General features: G+C 35.9%; 1 protein-coding gene across 1 annotated transcript in view; it reads right to left on the reverse strand.

The window, feature by feature from the left end:
• USP6NL (USP6 N-terminal like) overlaps positions 1–27,213 on the reverse strand; it is a 119,595-nt gene that overhangs the window by 60,092 nt on the left and 32,290 nt on the right. The window contains exons 2-3 of the mRNA XM_063100511.1: positions 6,877–6,944; positions 4,768–4,850 (exon numbers count right to left, since the gene is read on the reverse strand). Of these exons, the coding sequence (XP_062956581.1) occupies positions 4,768–4,850; positions 6,877–6,944 (151 nt within the window). The remainder of the gene's footprint in view (positions 1–4,767; positions 4,851–6,876; positions 6,945–27,213) is intronic.

Consider the following 27,213-nt stretch of genomic DNA (forward strand, 5'->3'; position numbering starts at 1 on the left):
TTACATGCTTTGAGTTTCTTTCTCAGTAGTACTGATATATTGACAATATGTGCATATTCTTGCCTCAGTTTCTCTTGAGACCAATAATACCACTTTTAAGAGCAGGACGGATTAGTATTCAAGAGTTCAGTATTTTCAAAGACACTCTTTTGCTACTCTGAAGAATCCTTAGGTGAACCATTAAGCCACAGCAACAGAACTGACAAAAAAGTATACAACCAAAAGAGATTTTAGACAAAGAGCCCAAATCCCTCATTTCACAGACCAAAAAACTAACATTTTCCCTTGGTCACTCAGCCACATAGAAATGTTCACACTATCATATCGTACATATGTATCATATCATAGATATGCACTATGATACATATCATATCATAGAGATGTAGCACTATTTTAGTCACTTAAGAGATATTCAGCACTATCTAATCCAGTGAATCAAATTAAAACAGAAAAGGTCTTCAGATCATGTAGGAGTATATGAAGAAAAGGGATGGAGATTTAAAAAATTTTCAAGAAGAAAGGAGACTTTGAGGATTAAATAAGAAAGTCTTCACACTTCATAGATGGATGATAGAGCAAGAATGTGGTCCAGTTTTCCTATAAAGATTTTCTTGCATTATTTCTTCATACCTAAAACCTTTCACACAGACTCTGCTGTGTACACACACCCCATTACACACACCCCATTTCCACAGAACTTTTCCTCCTCAAGTATCTATGTTAGCATATGCTAATTTTCACAGCCTTTCCAGGAGACACTCCTTGACTGATCAAAACCTCCATGCAGTGTCCAGAACACTCATGTTGGCACGCTGAAGGAGCTCAGTAATTGTTGCTGATGAATGCATGAATAGAAGGACAAATGCATGCCTGCACGCATAGATGCATCTTTACCTTGCCACCTAAATATCCTTGAAGTAGAAGAGAGGACCAGTCTGGGTGAGAGCAGAGTATTGCTTTACATCAGCATGTGGGTCAAATCCAACCTACTGCCTGTCTTTGTAAATAAAGTTTTAATGGAACACAGCCACACTCATTCATTTACGAATTGTCTGTGCTTGTTTTCATGCTGCAACAGTAGAGTTTAGGAGTTGTGACCATGACCACATGGCCCACAAAGCCAAAAATATTTAACATCTGGTGCTTTACAGAAAATGTTTGCCAATCTTCACAGTACAAGGGTTAAAGAGTACCTAAATGCTGCTTAAAGAAAACACCAAGCTGACAGCAAATAGCTATATCTGATAGAAATACAGTAAGTAAAAAACAAACAGAAAAACAATAGTCATCCGTGGAAAGAGAGTGACCTTAACTGGATGTATTACTATTAAACTTTAAAAAGTATTACTAATCAGACTGTATGTGCCTGTAATTTCCCAGCTCAAGTGGAATATTTCTCTAACAGTGAGATAAATTTTCATTTGAAAACTTAAAACTTAACTTGTTAAATTCAGTAAGTTGAATATATTGACTAAATTTTACTTTTGTTTTTGAAATAAAGTTTATCTACGTTTAAACTTACTCCAGCCAAAATTTACAGGACTGGTAGAAAGAGTTCTCGAGCTCTTGTAATCAAAACAGATATTCTTTTAACACCTTTATTCTGACTAATATATTTATAAAGTCATAGTAAACACCAGTATGCTAAATTGTGTACATATACACACTTTGATAAATAGCTGAAAATCTGAAGGTTGGTATTAATTTATCGTCTCTATTTTTGGTATAATTTCCTTCTAATTCTCCTTTTAATAACTTGTGACCTAAACACACTATTGACCATTATCCAAATACCAAGCATTCTTTGTTGAGCAGACTAGCAGTGACTATTCTTGATCAAAATGTTTGAAGTTCTCCAGCTGTGTACTTCACAAGCTCTGTTTCTCCACCCTGCAGCTATAACTCCGTCCCAGGTGCACAGGCTGAAGATAAGGCCCCACTGCTGAGCATTAAACAAAGACGTTGCTGTTCTACCATCAACCCAAGCTGGTTTCGCAATGGCCTTCATATTTGTTGTGAAATCTGTTATAAAACCAAGTCAGTCCTACAATATATTTGTTAGTTACTTTCAATCCTTCTTCACATATCACAACAAGTAATTTAAGTTTCTAAAACTGTAATTAGATATGAACTCAGCAGTCTTCAGAGAAGGCTACAGTTATTTTTTTTGCCATTTTATCACATTGACACTGACACTTAAAACCCAATTTCATTGCAGAACCAATCAAAAATTACAAAGAACTAAGACAGTAGAAAGAAACGTTCTTTTGATCAAGGTGTGACGAGAGTAGTACCAAAATGCCCATGCCAAGTGACTTTATTCAATAACAAAAAACTCCAGTCCACAGCGACAAGCAATGAAAGCTACCAGCAGCAATATCTGGAGAAAGTGTTCACTTAAATCAGGTACTGTAAGAGAAATCACTGACTTTGGTGAAATTTAATACAGCCTAACATTACACTAAAATCCATTTCTATGCTTCGTTATTTTCATTTGTGCGCCTGCTTTAGGATTGCATCATAGAGCAAATAAAAAAATTAGTGTGCTAGTACAAGAACTGGACCAATCTATATCATTTTCAAAGAAGAAGGGAGCTTAGCTCTCTTAGCATAAATCTCAATAAAAGTGATCATTTCAAACTGTATCCTCTTTAGGCACTCTTTTTTCTTTAATTTTCTTTCTAGGCATTTCAAAGCACTTATTTGTATTTCTCTTATTAAAAATACAAGAAAGCAGTAACAGGCAGTATACTGTGGTAGTTCAGAACACAGGCTCTGCAATGAGACTGCCAAGGGCCACACCCCAGATGTCACACTCACTGTCAGTATAACTTGGGCAAGTTATTGACATGTTTGTGCTTCAGTTCCATCATCTTCAAAAAGGGAGATAAAAAGAACACCTATCCCAAAGAGTTTTTGAGTGGAATAAATGAGTTATTCCATGTAAAGGGCTTAGAATAGTACCTGGCACGCGGTAAGTACTCAATAAATAATAGTTAATGTTATTAAGATGACTTATTGGCTGACTTTTTTCCCACTAGAGCCAAACAGGCCTTAGCATAGGGAATAAAAAACAAATATAAAATAACTGCAATTTTTAGACTGCCAAATACAGGCTAGGCTCTCAGGCCAGAACCTCTTGTTTCCAAGGCCCACTTCATGTTGTTTCAAATAACAAGAAAAGAAAATTTAAATAATTAACAGACCCTTTTGGAATGCACAAGTTTTTCATATGTATTCTGGACCATTTTGTGAGAAACATCTACTACAGTGGCACTCATAAGAAATAACTGGGAAGGTCAAAATCAGATGAGTTGTATCCCACCTCTGAATCAAAATCTAGGATAGAACATAGAAAAAAATTTTTTAAATTTCCCAGCTGATTCTAATGTGCAGGCAAGCTCACTGATCTTAATAGTCTTAACATTCAAATTGTCCTTCAAAATTTCATACACATACTCTAGGCCCGCACAAATATGCAATCATTTCCTGTCACATTTGTGGCCAAGTTCAGTTTAAAAAAAAAAAAAAAAAAGAAGACTGGGGTGGGGAGTGGGGGCTTAATTTAAGAACAGTAGAACAGTATTTTCATCCTAGTTAAATAATGCTCTGTTAATCTCCTGAAGTTCAGTGTTCTGATTATAACTACTCAGAAGAACGTTTCAGATATGCTAATGTCATTAGGTTTAATAAAAACACCTTATGTTTGTCCAGAACTTTATAAAGTATTCTCGCATTTTATTTCTTCGGAGCCACAAGTACACCTTAAGGTACGTAAAGCAGTTATCGATTCCTGTTTTACAGATGAAGCATGAAACACTTAACTGACCAGAGGCCAGCAAAGCCACAAGAACAGCATACATTCTCTAACTCCTAGAACTGTCTTTGTTTGTTTGCTTGTCTAACTCTCAGGAAAACACAATACGATAAAATAATTTCTAAATGCAAAAAAAAAAAAAAACCTCAACAGGAGAAAATAAGGTCTGAGTACCATAAGTTACTGCTATGAACCATACTAGCAATATGTTTTTCCTTCAAAATTAAATCATATGTTATAAAATAAAATTCCTGGCTTTCTAGTTATAACAAACAAAACGGGGGAAAAAAAGTCCATTTGAGTAAAAATTAAGTTAATCCCTAAACTGTATAGAACGAAAAGTATGAAAAGTATGAAGTAAGAATCTGATTAAACAATGACAGACCCAGAACAGGCAGATTCACATCATTTGCAAGATGTTTTTAAGAGTCAAAATCACTTTAACTGCTTTATTTTATAGTAGTCCAAACCTCTCTCAACTCTCCATGTGACATACTCAGGATAAAGGGAATTAATTTAGAGAAGCAATATCATGAACACATTCACAACTATAAGGAAGATCAATGGCATTTCTTTTCACTGCTCATTTTTAGGCTGCAGAACACTAAAGTTCTAATTGCTAATTATTTTAAAAATGTGTTTATATAAAATAAAATGTTAAAATACAAGTCATCCATTTGCATTTAACTCTGCTAAATTATTAATACAACTCATTTAATGCACTTAATGTTCTTATCAAAATACAAAGAATGTTAAAAATTGTATTCTTAACTATAGTTGAATTTTAATCATAAAAGTTAAAACTGCAAGAAATTCAGTGCTAAAAAGCATACTGTAGGACTATTTTTGGAATCTTATTCAACAGCAATTCTATTAAAAAAAAGAAAATCGATAGGTGACCACAGAAACATCATAATCAAAAAAGTTAGCTTTCAATCTATGTGACTTACTGTAAAAAGCCAAATCTATCCGTGACTTTGTAGACAAGATAATCGGCATCTTCCCAAGGTTCAATCTCTGCACCTTCTCGTCCCTAAAATAAGGGACAAAAAACGGTATTATTGGGAGTTTACAAAACTGAATAATTTTTTAAAATAAAAAGACCAAGAAACAAGAGCTATTTTTTATGTATTATTAACAAGAGCTGAAATGAGGCACTATCAGCCTTATTTAACATTTTGTTCCTTTAAACCCAACTATTTTTGGCAATATAATCACTATTTCCTAGTTCAGAGCTATGAAGATACTGTATGTCAACACCAGCTGGGAAGTAGCTGAGCCTCGATCAGACTAGGGGTCCTGAGGGAAGTCAGCGAGGATAGAGGAGCAGTGGAGGACAAGAAAGCCACTCAGCCAGACTTTAAAGTTTTAGACTGAACAGGTCTTAGAAAAAAAAAAAATTTCTCATCTTTTCATCCAAACTTCTCAGAAGAGCAGGTTAGACACCTTGCCTCTCTACTTTACTTCACAGCTGCATCAGCCCTGAAACTATTCTTGCCAAGGTCAAAAACAGCCTGCTAGTTGTCAGAGCCAGGGGACACTCTTGAGTCCTGATCCAACAGACTTCTGAGGCATGCTTGTCAGTGTTGCTCATTCCCTCTTTCCCAGCTTCCATGACACTGTCCTCATGGTCCTCCCCACACCTCTCCAACTCTGCTTTGATGACTTTTTCACAGGTAACCTTTAATTGCTGGTGTGCCCAGAGTTCTGTCTTCAGCCTGCTGCTCTTTTCATGCTAGGTGCCATTTATTCTTAGGCAGTTAACTAACACAGACCAGTTTTGGAACTCCAAATGTAACTATCTATACCAATCCCTCACATTTTAGACTCAAACACCCAACCGTCTTTGGGGTACCCCCACCTGAACATAGTTTATAACTGTCTACTCATGTGTTCTCCTCTGAGTATACTGTGAGCATCCTGTAGCCAAGGACTGCTGCAACCATTTCTGTATTATGAATCCCCAAGTCCTAACATGATTCCTAGCCTGTGTTAACTGTGTGGGGTGGGGGGGGGAATGCACGCAAGCATGAATGAATGATAGTGCTATTGATTTTATATTAGTTTAAGTAGTTAAATAAGTTAACGACGTTTTTCACAAACTACACTAAAACTTAATCATAATGATGGGAAACTGGCTGATGTTCCAAGCAACCGACTTAAAAGCAAACTCTGGGAACATAACCATTGAGATGAGTACTGCCTGCATGCCTCCCTGGAGACAGGGCACTGTCCAGATGGCTTTCTATAATTTCATGCTACTGTTATTCTTACAAATAATCAAAAGTAACATACATAATTACATGCAAGTGATACAAATATAAAACATGACATTTATAAATCACTGTTGCAACTCATTATAGATCTCAGGAGGTAGGTCTATAAATGTATAAATTCAAAATCTAAGATCCATGGTAAACTTATAAAAGTACATAAAAATTATGAATACATTATTTAATTCTATATACTCATTTATTCAAGTATTTATTGAGTACTCAGTATGAATCAGAAACCGTCCTAGGTATTTAGTACACAAAAGTAAACCGAACAAAAGAAATTCTTGCCCTCAGAGTTAACATTCTAGGAGAGAGAGCAGATGACAAACAAAATATATAGCATGTTCATGTAATAAGTGTTAATGTGAAAAATAAAGGGGATACAGAGTGCCAGGGACATGAGAGAGGAGGGTATTAAAAAGGGAGGTCAGAGAAAATCTCATTAAGAAGGTAGCATCTGGGTAAAGATCTGAAGAGGTAAGGCAATGAGGCATGGGGAAATACAGGATACAAGTGTTTTAGGAAGAGGAAACAGTGCAAAGACCCTGAGGCAGGAGCAACCCTAGGGTGTTGGAGGGAAAGCAAGAGAGTAGAGTGGCAGGAGTGGACAAAAGGAGGAAGGGAGAATTTGGAGATGAAGTCAGAGAAAAAAAAGGTGACCTCTATGTTCCCATGGAGTAAACAAACTGCTTCTGTAATTTAAGCTCTCCAAAAAGCAAATCCATTTCTATTGATATGGTTTTTCTAATAAAACTTACTCAAAGAGTAAACACGGATACTTACTCTGTCATATTTAGCAACTATTTCAGCTCGCTCCTGGGCAAGTTTGAGTGCTACATCCTGGTCTGAATCTGTGGTGAGATCAAATTTAGATGAACTGTTATTCAAAGAATGATAAAGTTATTTAATTACAAACCTAGGACAAGACAAATAAAAACAAAACAAAAAACCAATGCTGCCCAAAATGACAAATCAACAAAACCAGATAAACTTAAAAGGATGAGTCAAGTATGCGCAACTGCAAATCTGGAATATCAACATCATCTACTATATCATGAACATATGTGTGTTCAATATCACATACAATACTCAAAAGAAAACAAATTGATTAATGCTGCTGAAACTGGGGGACATGATAAATCTTATCCCTTGAAGACCAATTTTGGATTTAAAATTTCATAGGAATGGGTATTGAAGTAGAAACTGAAACTGAAAGCTCTAAGGTTTCAGAAGAAACCCACCTGGGAAGAAGAGAAGAACATTCAAAAAGGCTTTTAAAAATTAAGGGAATTTGGATTTCCACAAAATAAACTAGCACGAGATACAGCACAGGAGTTTAAAAAAATATTTTTCTTCCATGATGAAAATAATCATGTTTTCATTTAGCCTTTCAAGTCCCTTTATCAACTGCCTCAACTACTATAGTAATCTCCTAAACAGTCTCTATGCCTCCAGTTTGATGATACATGTGTGTACAAACACAGAAATGCACAAACACACACACATTTACACATACACCTCTTCTTCCTTATTAACACTCCATGTCTCTCAAAAACCCAAATCTAACAAAAGTAGAGATCATAACAAAATATTATGGATATGATTACATGTCCCAAGTACCACAAACAACAAAAAAAGACTAATGATACTGTATAAAAAGAATCTGTGATTAAGAAGAAAAAGACAGCATTCCAATAGAAAATTAGGCAAAGGTTATGAGCAAGAAATTCACATAAATAACAACAGCAGTAACAACTATATTTGTGTTCTTCCTAAGTGCCTGGCAGAGAGTAAGACACTGCCAGACAGCAGATACTGTGCTAATAAGCATTTTACCATGCCTTATCACATTTAATGCTCGAAACACTACTCTAAGGTAGGTAGTTTCATTATTAATCCTACACCAATAAAAAAAATGAGGTTTAGAGATTTTAAGCAACTTGTCCAAGGTCACAAACCTAGTAAATACAAAGCTAGGATTCAAATCCACACAGTCTTGACTCCACAGCCCACAATTTTTTTCTTTTTCTCAAAGGACTTTATTTCCAACTTTTTGAATATTTTATAAAACATAGTCAAATGCTATAAGAATTATTGAAATTATATTGCATATTAAAATAGCCTTTATTAAAATGAAGAAATATGTATAAGAACTATATCTGGAATAAAGTGCTTCATTAAATTATTGTACAGATTATAGTGATATGCATCATTGTAAAAATTTAAGAATATATATGAAATATGTATGACTGAATTTTTTTTTTCTTTTTTTTTTTTTTTAATTTTTATTTTGTCGATATACATTGTGGCTGATTATTGCTACCCTTCACCAAAACCTCCCTCCCTTCTCCCTCCCCCCTCCCCCCCAACAATGTCCTTTCTGTTTGCTTGTCTTATCAACTTCAAATAATTGTGGTTGTTATATCTTCTTCCCCCCCCCCTGTTTTGTGTGTGTGTGTGTGTGTGTGTATGTGAATTTATATATTAATTTTTAGCTCCCACCAATAAGTGAGAACATGTGGTATTTCTCTTTCTGTGCCTGACTTGTTTCACTTAATATAATTCTCTCAAGGTCCATCCATGTTGTTGCAAATGGCAGCATTTCATTCGTTTTTATAGCTGAGTAGTATTCCATTGTGTAGATGTACCACATTTTCCGTATCCACTCATCTGATGATGGACATTTGGGCTGGTTCCAACTCTTGGCTATTGTAAAGAGTGCTGCGATGAACATTGGGGAACAGGTATACCTTCGACTTGATGATTTCCATTCCTCTGGGTATATTCCCAACAGTGGGATGGCTGGGTTGTATGGTAGATCTATCTGCAATTGTTTGAGGAACCTCCATACCATTTTCCATAGAGGCTGCACCATTTTGCAGTCCCACCAACAATGTTTGAGAGTTCCCTTTTCTCCGCAGCCTCGCCAGCATTTATCGTTCATAGTCTTTTGGATTTTAGCCATCCTAACTGGGGTTAGATGGTATCTCAATGTGGTTTTGATTTGCATTTCCCGGATGCTGAGTGATGTTGAGCATTTTTTCATATGTCTGTTGGCCATTTGGATATCTTCCTTAGAGAAATGCCTACTTAGCTCTTTTGCCCATTTTTTAATTGGGTTGCTTGTTTTCTTCTTGTAAAGTTGTTTGAGTTCCTTACATATTCTGGATATTAATCCTTTGTCAGATGTATATTTTGCAAATATTTTCTCTCACTCTGTTGGTTGTCTTTTAACTCTTTTAATTGTTTCTTTTGCTGTGCAGAAGCTTTTTAGTTTGATATAATCCCATTTGTTTATTTTTCCTTTGGTTGCCCGTGCTTTTGGGGTCATATTCATGAAGTCTGTGTCCAGTCCTATTTCCTAAAGTGTTTCTCCTATGTTTTCTTTAAGAAGTTTTATTGTTTCAGGGTGTATATTTAAATCCTTAATCCATTTTGAGTTGATTTTAGTATACGGTGAGAGGTATGGATCTAGTTTCATTCTCCTGCATATGGATATCCAGTTATCCCAGCACCATTTGCTGAAGAGGCAGTCCCTTCGCCAGTGAATAGGCTTGGTGCCTTTGTCAAAGATCAGCTGGCAGTAAGTGTGTGGGCTGATTTCTGGATTCTCTATTCTATTCCATTGGTCAGTGTGTCTGTTTTTATGCCAGTACCATACTGTTTTGGTTATTATAGCTTTGTAGTATAGCTTAAAGTCAGGTAGTGTTATGCCTCCAGCTTTATTTTTTTTGCTCAGCATTGCTTTGGCTATGCATGGTCTTTTATTGTTCCATATAAATGTCTGAATAGTTTTTTCCATTTCTGAGAAAAATGTCTTTGGAATTTTGATGGGGATTGCATTGAATTTGTATATCACTTTGGGTAGTATGGACATTTTCACTATGTTGATTCTTCCAATCCAAGAGCATGGGATATCTTTCCATCTTCTTGTATCCTCTCTAATTTCTCTCAGCAGTGGTTTGTAGTTCTCGTTATAGAGATTTTTCACCTCCTTGGTTAACTCAATTCCTAAGTATTTTAATTTTTTGGTGGCTATTGTAAATGGGCAGGCTTTCTTGATTTCTCTTTCTGCATGTTCACTATTGGAGAAAAGAAATGCTACTGATTTTTGTGTGTTGATTTTGTATCCTGCTACTGTGCTGAAATCATTTATCAATTCCAACAGTTTTTTTTTTTTTTTTTTTTTTTTTTTTTAATTTTATTTTGTTGATATACATTGTAGCTGATTAATGCTCCCCATCACCAAAACCTCCCTCCCTTCTCCCTCCCCCCCTCCCCCCCAACAATGTCCTTTCTGTTTGCTTGTTGTATCAACTTCAAATAATTGTGGTTGTTATATCTTCTTCCCTCCCCCCCCCGATTTGTGTGTGTGTGTGTGTATGTGTGTGTGTGAATTTATATATTAATGTTTAGCTCCCTCCAATAAGTGAGAACATGTGGTATTTCTCTTTCTGTGCCTGACTTGTTTCACTTAATATAATTCTCTCAAGGTCCATCCATGTTGTTGCAAATGGCAGTATTTCATTCGTTTTTATAGCTGAGTAGTATTCCATTGTGTAGATGTACCACATTTTCCGTATCCACTCATCTGATGATGGGCATTTGGGCTGGTTCCAACTCTTGGCTATTGTAAAGAGTGCTGCGATGAACATTGGGGAACAGGTATACCTTTGACTTGATGATTTCCATTCCTCTGGGTATATTCCCAGCAGTGAGATAGCTGGGTCATATGGTAGATCTATCTGCAATTGTTTGAGGAACCTCCATACCACTTTCCATAGAGGCTGCACCATTTTGCAGTCCCACCAACAATGTATGAGAGTTCCTTTTCCTCCGTAACCTCGCCAGCATTTATCGTTCACAGTCTTTTGGATATTAGCCATCCTAACTGGGATGAGATGGTATCTCAGTGTGGTTTTGATTTGCATTTCCCGAATGCTGAGTGATGTTGAGCATTTTTTCATGTCTGTTGGCCATTCGTATATCTTCTTTTGAGAAATGCCGATTTAGCTCTTTTGCCCTTTTTTTAATTGGGTTGCTCGTTTTTTTCTAGTAAAGTTGTTTGAGTTCCTTGTATATTATGGATATTAGGCCTTTGTCAGATGTATATTTTGCAAATATTTTCTCTCACTCTGCTGGTTGTCTTTTAACTCTGTTAATTGTTTCTTTTGCTGTGCAGAAGCTTTTTAGTTTGATATAATCCCATTTATTTTTCCTTTGGTTGCCCGTGCTTTTGGGGTCATATTCATGAAGTCTGTGTCCAGTCCTACTTCCTGAAGTGTTTCTCCTATGTTTTCTTTAAGAAGTTTTATTGTTTCAGGGTGTATATTTAATTCTTTAATCCATTTTGAGTTGCCTTGAGTGTATGGTGAAAGGTATGGGTCTAGTTTCATTCTCCTGCATATTGATATCCAATTATCCCAGCACCATTTGCTGAAGAGGCAGTCTCTTCCCCAGTGTATAGGCTTGGTGCCTTTGTCAAAGATCAGATGGCTGTAGGTGTGTGGGTTGATTTCTGGATTCTCTATTCTATTCCATTGATCAGTGTGTCTGTTTTCATGCCAGTACCATACTTTTCTGGCTATTACAGCTTTGTAGTATAGTTAAAAGTTAGGCAGTGTTATGCCTCCAGCTTTATTTTTTTTTTGCTCAGCATTGCTTTGGCCATGCGTGGTCTTTTGTTCTTCCATATAAATGTCTGGATAGTTCTTTCCATTTCTGAGAAAAATGTCATTGGAATTTTGATAGCGATTGCATTGAATTTGGGTATCACTTTGGGTAGTATGGACATTTTCACAATGTTAATTCTTCTAATCCAAGAGCATGGAATATCTTTCCATCTTCTTGTATCTTTTCTAATTTCTCTAAGGAGTGTTTTGTAGTTCTCATTATAAAGATTTTTCACATCTGTGGTTAACTCAATTCCTAAGTATTTTATTTTTTTGGTGGCTATTGTAAATGGGCAAGCTTTCTTGATTTCTCTTTCTGCATATTCACTATTGGAGAATAAAAATGCTACTGATTTTTGTGTGTTGATTTTGTATCCTGCTACTGTGCTGAAATCATTTATCAATTCCAACAGTTTTTTTGTAGAGGTTTTAGGCTGTTCGATATATAGGATCATGTCATCTGCAAACAGGGACAGTTTACCTTCATCTTTTCCAATCTGGATGCCCTTTATTTCCTTCTCTTCTCTGACTGCTCTGGCTAGTACTTCCAACACTATGTTGAATAGGAGTGGTGAGAGTGGGCATCCTTGTCTAGTTCCTGTTCTTAAAGGAAAAGCTTTCAGCTTTTCCCCATTCAGGATGATATTGGCAGTGGGTTTGGCATATATGGCTTTAATTATGTTGAGATACTTTCCCTCTATACCTAACTTATAGAGGGGGTCTTTGTCATGAATGAGTGCTGAACTTTATCAAATGCTTCTCAGCATCTATAGAGATGATCATATGGTCCTTGTGTTTGAGTTTATTAATATGGTGTATCACATTTATTGATTTGCGTATGTTGAACCAACCTTGCATCCCTGGGATGAATCCCACTTGATCGTGATGAATAATTTTTCGTATGTGTTGCTGTATTCTGTTTGCTAGTATTTTAGTGAGGATTTTTGCATCTATATTCATCAAGGATATTGGCCTGTAGTTTTCTTTTTTAGCTGTATCTTTACCTGGTTTTGGTATCAGGATGATGTTTGCTTCATAGAATGAGTTTGGGAGATTTGCCTCTGTTTCAATCTTTTGGAGTAGTTTGTAAAGAATTGGTGTCAATTCCTCTTTGAATGTTTGGTAAAATTCTGCTGTGAATCCATCTGGTCCTGGGCTTTTCTTTGTTGGGAGCCTTCTGATAACAGCTTCAATCTCCTTTATTGTTATTGGTCTGTTCAAATTTTCTGCGTCTTCATGGTTCAGTTTTGGGAGCTTGTGTGTGTCCAGAAATTTATCCATTTCCTCCAGATTTTCAAATTTGTTGGCGTATAGTTGTTTATAGTAGTGTCGAATGATTCCTTGTATTTCAGATGAATCAGTTGTAATATCGCCTTTTTCATTTCTAATTTTTGTTATTTGAGTCTTCTCTCTTCTTTTTTTTGTTAGCCATGCTAATGGTTTGTCAATTTTATTTATCTTTTCAAAAAACCAACTTTTTGATTTGTTGATCTTTTGAATTGTTTTTTGGTTTTCAATTTCATTCAGTTCTGCTCTGATCTTAATGATTTCTTTCCATCTGCTAACTTTAGGTTTGGATTGTTCTTGTTTTTCTAGTTCTTTAAGGTGAAGTGTTAGGTTGTTCACTTGCCATCTTTCCAGTCTTCTGAAGTGAGCGTTTAATGCAATAAATTTCCCCCTCAATACTGCTTTTGCAGTATCCCACAGGTTTTGGTATGATGTATCATTGTTTTCATCAGTTTCAATAAATTTTTTGATTTCCTGCTTGATTTCTTCTTGGACCCATATGTCATTAAGTAGAATGCACAGCCCACAATTTTAACCACTACTTTATAAACACAATTACTAAAGACACAAAAAAGGACTACCAGTTAAAGATGGCAGATATGGGCTGACCCTGTGGCTCACTTGGGAGAGTGCAGCGCTGGAAGTGCAGCGGCACTGAGAGCGCCAAGGCCACGGGTTCGGATCCTATATAGGGATGGCCGGTGCGCTCACTGGCTGAGCGCGGTGCGGATGACACCAAGCCAAGGGTTGCGATCCCCTTACCGGTCACAAAAAATAAATAAATAAATAAAGATGGCAGATAGAACACAAACTTTTATATCTATTTCCCCTAAAACCTCACTAAAATGACAATAGAGAGATTTGTGAAATTGCCTTCCTCAAAGGCCCAGCAAATGTGGTACCTATAGGAGGAGAAGGGTGGAATTAAAAACAAGGGAGTTAATTAAATTAAATGGAGTCAACTGCCTGCAAGTTGAAAGGTCGTGCACACACGTGTGGCAGAAGTGGATGCAGCGTGGAGAACCAAATCCTCATTCTTCAAAGAAGAAAACTAATAAAAATGCCAAAAACTAAGGAAGCAGAAGTGGCAATACAGGCAATGTTACCCCTCGCTATGCAGGTAAACAGAAAGAATCAGCTGAGGTTTGGAGCAGGCAGTGAGGAGGGAAGAGTACGGGAGTCTGCTATTTTCAAAACACGTCCTACAGATTGCTGAAATCTTTAAGCCAACTATAGCTCTGATAAAAATAAAATCTAAATTTGAAAACCAACACATGGGGAAAAAATCAACCTCATTAGTAACTAAATAAATACAAGTTTTAAAATATCACTTTGCATCTGTTTTAGACTAACAAAAAAATAGGCATTGATGTTACTCAATATTACTTAACAACAGTGTGGAGAAATCTACAGTTGTTTGCACTGATGATAGATATATAAATGTATAAAATCTTTCTAGAAAGTAATGTGATAATATGTACCAAAAATCTTAAAAACAGGCGTATCATTTACCCAACAATTCTACCTCTAAGGATTATGCCAGTGCAATAACAGGCGCAAGGTTGTTTGTAATAGTAGAAATAGCAAAACAGGAATTTGTAAATTTCTGTAAGTTTGTTGGGGGAAAATGTTCCCGTCACTGCTTTTCTCAGACTACAAAATGTCAATATGCTTTCCTTTGGGGGAAGTGTGAATAAATAAGTAAATAGAATGGTTCAATAAAGTAACAAAATACAAACTAGTTCAGATTTTCACAATGAACTAATGCAAACGGAAGTCTGAGGTAATCAACTCAATTAGATACATATTCAATATCCTATTTTATACTGTGAGCCTGTAGTGGACTGAACTGTGTCCCCCCAAAACTCCCTGAAGCTTGAATTGTGTCCCCCAAGTTTTATGTATTAGAAACTTAGACCCCACTGTGACTGTTAACAGGGTGGGAAATCCTATTATGGTAATTGAAAAGCGGAGCCTTGAAGAGGCGATTGGACTGTAGGACCGTGCAGTAGTGAATGGATTAAAAATGGTGGTCAGGGGTGTGATTCTGAAGGCTTTAAAAGAAGAGGAGAGTCTGTCTTTCTCACTCTCTCTTGCTGGCTCTGTGCTCTCTGTTTCCACCATCTTGCAATGTGAGGCCCCTGGGTCACTCCTGCCACCACCAGATGGACTCTGGACTTCCCAGCCTCAGAAACTGTAAGCAGTAAATTCCATTTTTCTTTATAAATAACCCAGTTCTGTTTATTTTGTTATAAGCAACACAAAACAGACTAATACAGAGCCTTTGTCAATTTCTTTTTCCCACTTCTGTAGCCCAGTTTTAAAACATTACACTCACACTTCTACCAAAGGGTAGGGAAAGCAAATTAATAATAATTAAATTTAAACTAGGGAACTTATTAAACTCCATTTCTATTATCAGAGCTGCTAACCATGAGTTTGTTTGGTGACCAGGCCAAATTCAATAGATGAATGCTTTCTTGGAATGTGTTTTATACCAATCATTTATTCCTACTACCAGTTCTAGGAGTCTCATCTATATTTCCAACATAACAATAAAAAGTTTAAAAGAGTAAAGGAAAGAAATGCATCGGTATGGAGTTAGGAAGTAAAGATGCAAAGTATCACAACAAAACATTGTTGCAAACTATAAGATATAAAGCTTTACACAGATCAATTTAGAGATTTCCAGAAATGAAAACCTAAGCATATAACAGAAGTCCTACTAGAACTGGATAAAATTGTATCCTGATTTTTCTGGGAGAAAATAAATAAGTTCTAAACCTCTTAATTCCCTTAGAAATTTCTTACCCTTGTATTTCCCCATGGGGGGAAAACTTTATAATATTAGTGAATGTATTCTAAAAGAATGATTTAAAGTCAAATTAATTTTATAAAATACAGTCAAATCTGCTTCTTTGAAGAGACTAAATGGAAATGCCAATCTTTCCCAATACTGACTGTAGAGCTATTACTTAATAATCTGCATTGCAAGGCAATCATCTACAGAGTGAGAAGTAGTGTCCTTATGCAGGGCTTGTTATAGTTAAATTATGTTTCATCTATAGTTGAGAAGTTTATTAGGAATTACAAAAGAATACTTTCTTTGGTTTCATTCTGATAGCTTATTTAGAAATTCCATTGAAAGAACAAAGAATCTGCCCTAAAACATTGACCACAAATGCTGTCAACAGCAGTCGTGTGTGTGTGCAAGTGTGCATACAGTTGCAGGCACCTATTAAACAATGATAGCTGTGTTAGTTGGTACTTACATTGCATGTCATCAGCAAATAAAAATGTAATCAGGGCATTATCCCATCAACTCTTATTATATTTTCATGCTTACCTTGCATGACACATCCATAATTAATAAAAGTCTATTTGGAAAACTTTGGTTTGAAATACAATACCACTTGTTGCCAAAATATGGTAATTAAAGTGTAACTCAATGTGGCTGCTACAATGAATGCAGCTGAAGAAAAAAGTACCTATTATTAAAAATAAAACCATGTGGAGAAATATGTGGATAAACTACTTTAAACATTAGCTCTCTTATTTCACCAGGATGATAGTTTTTTAAAAAAATTATATTCTTCATGCCAAATTAAATAAAATTATTTTTATTGACTTTACCTCTAATGTAACAAGGTTTCAAGGTATAAGAGGCATATTTTAAGCAGTAAGAATAAGAAGATGTCTGGATACAGAAGTATACAGGAAATACTAAAGTATACAGGAAAATATCTCTGGGTAAAAAATTATGGAAGAAAATGACAACTACAGTATTTTAAGAAGAATTTTTTAAATGGGCAACTATAAGATTTTAAGACCTCTACTTCCATTTAAACCCCCAAGAACTTTTAAGAATCAAGTATCCTCCTGAATTACATTCTTTAAAAGCAGACATTGCATCTTAGTGTCACTAAGTACAAATTGTAATGAATTTCTACAAAGCTACTAAAGTTTGAATTAAATCTAATAAACGAAATTGACAGCAGACCATCTTTCCTACTGTATTTTTTGACAGATTATTGTTAAATATATAAACAACATCAATTTTAAAAGCACTTTACCCTTTGTTAGATAATCGGTCTGGTCTTGGGAATTAACCACAGCTTCAGTCCTCATAGAGTAACTTATCTATTCCAAGATTTCATTATTATTTTACAATTCTCCAGCACATCAAAAGTATTGGGTGGTACATCACACATTCTGCAACTGATTGAAACAAAGAAAAGCAGAAGGCAGCTCTGCTTTAAACTATTTGTGAAACAAGCACAAGAAAAAGTTTGAGAGACATTCTTTTTCTAAGGGGAAAAAGGACCTTGCTATGGTTACATGAACTATAGATAGATATTTGAACAAAGATGACATTTGTTGAGGGTGAAAACATGTCTTTCAGGCTAGATCCCAACTATGAACCACACCAGCCTACACCCAGCATTCCATCTAATAACAAATAGGGGCTTTTAAACAAGCAGCTTCATAATATGCCTTAATACTGTGCTTCAAAATTAGCCACATTCTTAGCACTTTTAATAAAACGACATGGTGCAACAACAAAATTTTATTTAAAATACTAAAGCTAAGTAGAAATGCTCTTCTCTACTTCTCTAAGTAGAAATGCATTTTATATCTTAACATAATTTTTGATAATAATTTTTAATGTGAAAACTTCAGACAGTAAACAAATACATGCTAAAGCAGTGGTTTTGGACATTTTTAACATGCCACACACATGTAAATGGATCAAAAGTTTCATGAAACAATACCTATAAGTACTGTGAGATGGCCCTGTGAAATTTTCTATTCTATTTGATTCTTTTCTTCTTCTCTTCATTGTTTCCCTCTTTCTTTTAAATAGGTAGGGATCTACAATTTGGGAAATGCTTTGCAAAAGTAACAGCCCTATTAGAGGTATGCCTATGAACATTAATTACACTTAATTGGACACTAATGAATTAAGTTTAGGCTCAGCTTTAGCCATTTAGTATATTCAGCAAAAGCAAAAGATATCAGAAGTTTAGAGAGATGGAAAAATTTCAACTCATATACCAAGGAATGAGAATCATACTGGCATGAAACTTATTATCAGCTAGAAGATAAGGAAGCACTGTTTTCAAAGTTCTGAGAAAAAATTATCATGAACTTGGAATTCAATACCAAGCATGAGGAAAAATAAAAACATTTTTAGATATTACAAGGTGTGGTAAGCACAAGAGAGTTACAGATTTAATTAAGTTAAGGATCTTGAGATGGGGAGATTATTCTGGTTCATGCATGTGGACCCAATGTAATCACAAGAATCCTTATGAATAGGAGGCACAAAGATCAAAGGAAGAAGTAGGAGGGTGTGATGATGGAAGCAAAAAGTTGCAGTGACTCGAGGAAGGGTCACCACCAGCCAAGGAAAGCAGGCAGCCTCCAGAAGCAAGAGAAGGCAAGGAAACCAACAGAGTTCAGGCTGGCTCCAGTGCACCAGTAGATCCTACCTCAACCTTTTTCACAGCTATAAAGTATCCTGAAGTATAAACATCACTTATTCAACCCTGTCTTGGGAATGTGAACTAGGAGAAACAGAATGAACCAATTCGCAATGGGAGTGAAAGACAGAGCATCATGAGGTAAAGAGCTTAATAGGCAATGATAACCAAAGCCAAGTTGAAAAAATGAGGAAGCAGAAACTACCCTGACCTGATCATTATACAACACATATATGTATCAAAACATCAGATCATACCCTCTAAGTATGTATAATTACAATGTGTCAATTAAAATAATATTTAAAAATAAAGGAACAAAATATTAATACATAACAACACGGGTGAATTTCAAAATCAGTGCAAGAAGTCAAACATAAAAGACAAAAGATGCTGCATGATTCCTTTTATATGAAATTCTAAAAAAGGCAAAACTCTAATGTCTGAAGGATTCATGGTTGCCTGGGGCTGAGGGTCAGGGGAAGGGCTCAACTGCAAAGGGGCTCGAGGGAACTTCTGGTGCAGGAGCTGACATGTATCTTGATTGTAGAGGTGATTACACCAATGTATACAATTACCAAAATTCATCTAACTCTTTTTAAATGAGTGAATTTTATTGTACTTCAATTTAAAAAAGGACAGTAACCCCCGCCCCCTAAAGATCTTAAAATTTAAAAGCATCTTTGTTCTTGATATGTCTTAGTCCATGGTACAGTAAGAAAGAGATCACAAGTAACTAAAACCATTACTTAGAAGTAGCATTGATTTTGGTTGAAAGATGAGATGGAATTAAGGAACTCAAGGCATACACACAAATAATTTATTTAGATTATTTCAGGGAAAAAAAAGAACGTTTGCATTATGAATCCATTGAACCTACTGGCCAGCCTCTCCCTATTCTCCCTTCCTCCCTACCCTCTCCAGTCTCTGGTAACCACTGTTCTATTCTCTGTCTCTATAATATTATCTTTTTTTTTTAAGGTTCCACATATCAGTGAGATCGTGTGGTATTTGTCTTTCTGTGCCTGCTTACCTCATTTAACATAATGACCACCAAGTCTATCCATGTTACCACAAATGACAGAATTTCATTCTTTTTATGGCTGAATAATATTCCATTGTGTATACATACCACATTTTTTTAATCCATTCATCCACGGTTGGACACTTAGGTTGATTCCATATCTTGGCTATTGTAAATTGTAGTGCGACAGAGAGGTGCAGATATCTCTTCAACATACTGACTTCATTTCCTTTGGATATATACCCAGTAGTGAGATTGATGTATCATATGGTAGTTCTACTTTTAATTTTTTGAGGAACTTCCATACTGTTTTCTATAATTGCTATATTAGTTTACACTCCCAGCAACAGTCTGCAAGTGTTCTCTTTCTCCATATCCTCACCAATACTTTTCTTTTGTCTTTTTTATAATAGCCATTCTAACTGGAGTGAGGTGGTATCTCACTGTTGTTTTGATTTACATTTTCCTGATGACTAATGATGTTGAGCACTTTTCCATATGCATATTGGCCACATGTATGTCTTCTTTTGAGAAATGTCTATTAAGATCCTTTGCCCATTTATCAATTAGGTTATTTGATTTTTGCTGTTAATTTCTTCATATGTTCTTAATATTAACCCCTTGTCAGACATATAGTTTGCCAATGTTTTCCCCCATTCTATTAGATTGTCTCTTCACTCTGTTAAGTTTCCTTTGTTGTGCAAAGCCTTTTTAATTTGATGTAATCCCACTGTCTGTTTTTGCTTTTACTGCTTGTGCTTTTGAAGTCTTATTTAAAAAAATCCTTGCTCAGCTCCATGTCATGGATCATTTCCTCTATGTTTTCTTCTAGTAGTTTCATAGTTTTGGGTTTTACATTTAAGTCTTTACTACACTTTGAGTTGATTTTTGTATAAGGTGTGAGAAAGGGGTTTAGTCTCACTCTTCTGTGAATGGATATCAAGTTTTCCTAAAACAACTTACTGAAGAGACTGTCTTTTCCCCAATATGTATTCTTGGTACCTTGAGGAAGATCAGATGGCAAATGTTATGCTCTTAATAGGCACCACTGTGAAGAATTTCAGCACTCATTTTGCCATGCTTTAGATCCAAGGCTGGAAGGAATGCTCACAGGAGAGATCAGCAGAGTGAAACAGATCAACATCAAAACACATAAAAACAATGTAAAGAAAAATGCACCAGCAACAAAAGAACCTGAGATACCACTTATTTTGATTGGTCATTCTATGCACAATGAAACGAAACATGGGCACCTAAAGGCTACACATACCTGCCCTCTGAGATAACCTGTTCTGAAATAGCATCCCAGAACATCCTGAGCCAAGGCACCCCCTGGTGGTCCTGTGAAAAGAACTGATCGGTATCTCCTCTTGCCCCTTTACTCCCTCGATTGGGAGGTCATCCATAATCCAATCCCATACTCCCTTGCACTCCAGCCCAGTCCCATTTCCATCTCTCATAACTCCATTAATTCCATGTTAAACAAATGTCTTAAAAAATGCACAACCTCAAAACGCATTTCTTTCTTTCTTCCTGCCTCCACTAGTGTAATAATCTTAGAAAAATCATTTGGCTTCCTTCCTTCTTTCTTATGTTCAATTGGGAACAAAAACAACAAAAAATCCTGATCATAGCTGCAATTATAAAAACAGTATAAATAATCATGATCAAGGAAAAGGACAGCCAATGAAAGTGAGATATATGAAAGAACCAGTGCCATAAGCCCAAATGTCCTCAGAAATGACTGGATTTCCTTTCCAAAAGCCACACAAGTGTTCATATACATCTTCATATTTCTCAAGTTTAATACACTTTGTCTGATACACTGAAAGCATTCCAAAGAAATAAGCCCTAAATGCTCTTCAATTTTAACTATTAATTATCAACATAAATGACATATTTTCCATTCAACATTTCAATTAAATCACTAGCAACATTATTATCAATATTTCCATTTTATCATGCTTTAAATTAATAGCTTTTAAATTTTTCATTCAATCTGCAGAATATATTTCCTCAAATCTTATATAGAAGCCCAACTGCCAAGCAAGCAGGATGAGTGGGGCTGGGAAGGGATGCAGCAAAGCCCTACTAGCTTGGCCTCATCCTTCCTCCACAGCAACCCAAAGGCCTCTGTAGCACTGCCAGGCCTGTAGGACCAAGGCAGCAGGCTGCATCTGCCAGCCTTCTTGAGTGTGTTTGTAATGCTGCTATTGCTCAAATGATTTCCCTTCCAACCAGCTTCCCAGCTGCCACCTTGGCTCCCTTTCATAGAGTCCCCAAAATTCTCCATGTCCTGACTTTCCTTCTGCAAATAAAAAAAATCAATGGTGTATAATTGGCAGGATCTTTGCTTTTTTCTGTTTGTAAGCATGTATTTTTAAGATTATTAAAAACATTACAAATGGCCAATACTTCAAACATAGAGCACCTAACATCAGGTAGATATTAAATGTTTCCGTAACTAAGAAAATATTTAAGTTACAGTTTTAACAAGAATTCCTGGAACGGCTTCTCTTACCCACTTCTTAATTTCTAGAAAGATGAGAAACAAAATAATTTTGAAAGACCGAGAAACAATTGCTGATAGGATTTATTATAACAGAAGACAATTTTTTTCTCAAATTTAATCAAAAATGAATGGTAGACTGCTTGTATGCTCTGCCTTACCACTGCCCATTGCCATAAAAGTAGAACTGGCCACTGCTTCTTTTGATCTACCATACTTCCATCTGGTGCCTATTTTATTGAATATATTTATTTACACATATCTCTTCTGTTAAACTGTGACTTCCATGAGCGAAGGACAGTATCGCAACCATCCTGCTATCTCTAGTATCAATTACAGTGCCTACCACATGGAAGGTGCTCACTAAATATTTCTTAAAAGGATAAAAAAATACTCTAAATTAATTACGAGAGTGAGTTATTCAACCAAGTAAACACAACATATCAATTTATGTTTAAAATTAGACTTACCAGCTATTTTCCAGATATACTGTCACTGCAAAAAGTATACTTTTGCTAAAGATTCTTAGCTTTCTCTTAAATACTTATTCTATTTTTAACTCTATTTCAAGGTGGCATTTAAAATTTTATTAAGACCCCAAAATTCAAACATGAGAAGGCACAATTTATTTCTTTGAATTAGCACTTCTGATTATTTGCAGGTCTTTCCCATTCATCTTAAATAATGTAGGGGGCTCTTGGAAGCTGGAGGACACAGGTGAAGGACACCAGAGACCTGGCTGCTATGTCAGTGTTCCAACTTGCTCCCTTTATCCCGCTACAGTCTACTCACACAACTAGCCAGCCTCCCCTTCTTTACTGAAAGCTCATGTCCACTTGGCTGTGTGTGCTTCCATCCACTTCTCATCCATGTGGAGAGACTTCAGCTACAGCAACACTCCAGAACTCTCTCCCCACTCTGTGCCTTCCTCCTCTCCAAAAGGACAGAGGACTTTGGAGATCAAGGTGTCTCAAAGGAGCACCTGAGGAAGGCTGGCTCAGAGCCTGCTTTCTGATACAAACCCCTGTCCCTGGGTGCAGGCTCTCCCTGCTCTGCTCTCCATGCAGGAAGGCGCCTGCCCTTAGGGGAGCCTGGGGCTGTTTGGCTTGTTAGTCACCCACTGGTTAAGTCTAAGTCAAGCAGGCAAAGAAGCCCTTTTCTCTTTAGATCTAATGCCATGTCCTCCAATCAGCCCACAGAGGAGACATTTTGGTCTCCATCGGTGAGTCTGCTCTGTCTTACTTCTCAAGGAGAAGAAACAGTATCACTACTGACTCCATAGAACTCCCAAAATCAGACTAGTAACTCCTACATTTATGTACAAGATGATTCACCAAGAAAAGGGACATGAAGTGATGTAACAATATTTAAATACCATTACTACTGATGAGAAACATAATTACTAACTGTTGACTACAAGTGTAATTCCCACATTTGGGGGCAGGGTTGAATGACAAAATTGCCAACAAGAGATACTTAGAAACAAGACAAGCATGAGTCATTTTACTCACTTAAACCCGCCTACAGTTGCTGACAAACTCAAGATTATACTTCAGCTGCTTTTCCAGCAGTACGATCGTTTTAACAGATGACACAAGACAGGTTTGTAACAACTCCTTGTTTGTGGATATTTTATATGCTGTTCATTGAGAGTTTACTACTAAGTGCCAGACACCATGCTGGGCGTTTAACACGTATAATCTCACTTAATACTCAAAACAACCTATGTCAGTTTCATGAATATCCCCAATTTACTCATGGGAAGATTAAGTTGTGGAGAGGTTAAGTAATTCAGGTCATATGGGGAGTAAACTACAGAGGACTTGAAGTCAGGCTGTCGGCCTTCAAAGAAATGTTCCTAATCACCATGCTCACTTGTTGAAATACAAGTTGATGAACTCATGACACTTCTCACCTCTGCTAGTCCTTACATTTCTTTCCTTAGAAACAAATCCATCTGTGATTCCTGTGAATTCTTAACAATTGTATTTTCTGTATTCCAGCAGCCTTCCAATTTCATGTCATGATATTGTCAATTTATTTGTGAAAATGAAGATGAATGGTGTTTTCAAGAACCCAAGAACAATTTATATAAAATATTCTTTGTGATTATAAGTACCTGTACCCCTCTATTATGTTTTAAGTTGTGTGTTTTAAAGTTATAACTGGAAATGATTAAGAAAGATGCAAAAACGACATACTAATCATAAAATAATGAAGTTAACATTACTAAAATACTTTATTCTTTTAGTTCATACTAAATCAACTGCCTTCACAATTAATTTCTGTGATTATGGAAAGGGTTCTGTTGCATGTATGTCATTTATTGAACTTTCACAATTCTTTTCCTGGATCAAAAACTGTAAACATATACATTTTCACATACATAAAATTCAACTGTAAGCATGTATAGTTATATTCATTATAATAAAAGTTTGTGTTGAATTTGGCCCAATGGGTACTAACAAGATATGATGTGATTAGAGCAAATTCTTGGAGAGCAGATATAAGACAAAGGGAATATAAGATAATTCATAGACTGCCTACCCTGATAGTAAGTAACTAATTCCACAGACAGTTTGGCAAACCCTATTCTCAACCCAATGTTAACTTTTCTACTCTCAAAATAAAAAATACCATGCAAAAACTAAACTGCCAAAAGTGACACCAAAACACAAGAAGTATTACCCAGAACAACTGAGAAGCATACGGGAAGAATTGTATTATTACGCTTTGAGCTATGTATTATTTGGACCCTGAATGGCCCTTAGGTTCAAAATGGACCTTAAGGCCATCAAAAGCCAGCTATTTGGTAACACTGAATGGGATATAATAAATAAATGTGCTCATATCACACTGAAACTGTCACACAATCCTTTTTCTAAAAAAGTGCCCTAAGCTCCAAGCACAGTACCACATAATTCTCAAAACATACAGCTGTATTCAACACACCTCACTTGACAAATCCTAAGCAACATTATATATAAATACCTCATATGTGTATGTGTGTTTAATATGATATGGATTCCTTATATTCTGTTACTGTTATTGTGCTAATAATGCTGTATTAGGGTGACTTGTATAGTAAGCAATATTTGTTCTACATAAGGAAGATCAAAAGTGCTAGACATATATGGTAGTCACTCACCAGGAGACCAGATGAATTAAGTAGCAACTAAGAGCCCAGTTCATAAGTAATAGCATTTATTCTGGACAATCTAAACTCTTTATGCATATTATCTCATTTAATCTCCTCACACCAAAACTAAGAAGTGGGTATCATTACTGTTCATTAACAGATGAGAAAATTGTTATGTTAATTAACTTTCAAAGATCACACAGCTTATGTTCTAGATGTGGCATTCAGACCAAGGCAATAAGGCTCCAGAGTGCTCCTTATCACTCCATGAGGTCTTTGAATAAATAAAACAGCAAGCAAATAAACCAAGTTTCATCAAGAGAATCTGTCAACAGGAATCTTCAAAGTGGCATAAAATAGAGGCAAGACACAAAGAAAGGCATAATAAGGGCAAGAGGACATACAAAGCTGTAGAGCAAATGAAGGCTACCTGGGAAGAACAGCTGTTTAGTAATAGCTCACATTTGCTGAGTTTTCACTATCCATCAGGTACTGTGCTAGGTACATATATTATCTCATTTAATATCCAAACAACCCTGTTATCATTTGCATTTTGCAGAAATTGTCAGTTATCTGTGCATTTTACAAATGAGAAAAATGAAACTTGTCCGAGGCTACATTACTGTCAATTCAAACACATATCTGGGAGGCTCCAAACTCTATGCTCTTGCCCACCACCCTACGAAATACATAGAGAGAAAGGAAACATAAGAGGTAGGAGAGGAAAAAGGAAGGGAATGGGCCAGGGGAAGGGGAAGAAAGAGTGAGAATGAGAATGTGTCTATTTCAAATTAATAAATTATAAACTACCAAGAAACTATTGAGCATACAGTAACCAGAAAGTGGGTTAGTTGATTTCAGTGTGCTCAAACCAACACATTTTGGTTGTGTTTCTGTAAGTGAATATCCTGCTACAATAAAGAGAAAATTCTTCCTAGATCTGAAAATGATGACTTCTCAATATTACACTTTCAGATATCCAAATTTCCAAGGTTTTATTCCACTGATACTATATAGCTGTTAGAGTTTCAGTATATAATATGCACTTTTGTGGTATATGACTATTATAAACAAGTAAGCAAATTTTTCTAAATGTTAAATTGGGGCAGCTAAATATTGTTTTCATATACTACTAGATACAATTAAGCTTTTTTTTTTTTTTTAATGTTTTACTAGTTACGAACTGCAAGACACTGGACAGGAAATAAGGGAACATACCTCCCACAAACAGCCCTCATATGCTGTGGTTTTTTTGGGGGGGGTGGGGGTGGGGGTCTCTGATTTATACTCTCTACTCAATAGAATATAATCCTACACTTACTACACTTATTTTTTTCAAAACCTTTTCAACAAAATCTTTATTTTTCTATATACAATACATTTGTTCTTCAAAGCCAAGATTCATTAATTCTAAATTAGATCAAACTTTAAAAAACAGTATTTTCGACACATCCACTACTGGCAATTTGCAATAAATAAATAGTGTACAAATAGTTTAGTATTTCCCTGATAAAGACATCTCAATAAAGCAATATATAGATACCATCCACAAAGCTAAAGGAATAGGGAGTGAATCTATCGCGTCATTCTCTCAGCGGAAGCTCAGCAGCTTCAAGCAACATCCACTTACTAAAATTATTGTGCCAATTCCATCTTAATATTGTTTTGGAACATAAATGTGTATAATTTAAAGGAAGAGCAGAAACCTTCACAAATTCTTAACTCTTGACTTACACAAATACCAAAATATAAGTAAAAGCATTTTCAAGCTGAGTTAGAGAAAAACCAGTACTATAGAGTATTAATACTACTATATCTTCAATAAATAACCATCCAGGACCAAGAAACAAATCCCCTTCATTTCTGGCATTTTATTGGTTATCAGCAAGGTAGGTAATAAAAGTTTCCTTAGCATTAAGGGCCAGCTGTGTACTTAGCACCATGTAGTGGTGAGAGATGATCAAGGAGCCAGGGAATCTGCCCAACATGTCCAGGAGCTCCAGACAAAG

Source organism: Cynocephalus volans, chromosome 6 (assembly GCF_027409185.1).
Source record: "Cynocephalus volans isolate mCynVol1 chromosome 6, mCynVol1.pri, whole genome shotgun sequence".
NCBI lineage: Eukaryota > Metazoa > Chordata > Mammalia > Dermoptera > Cynocephalidae > Cynocephalus > Cynocephalus volans.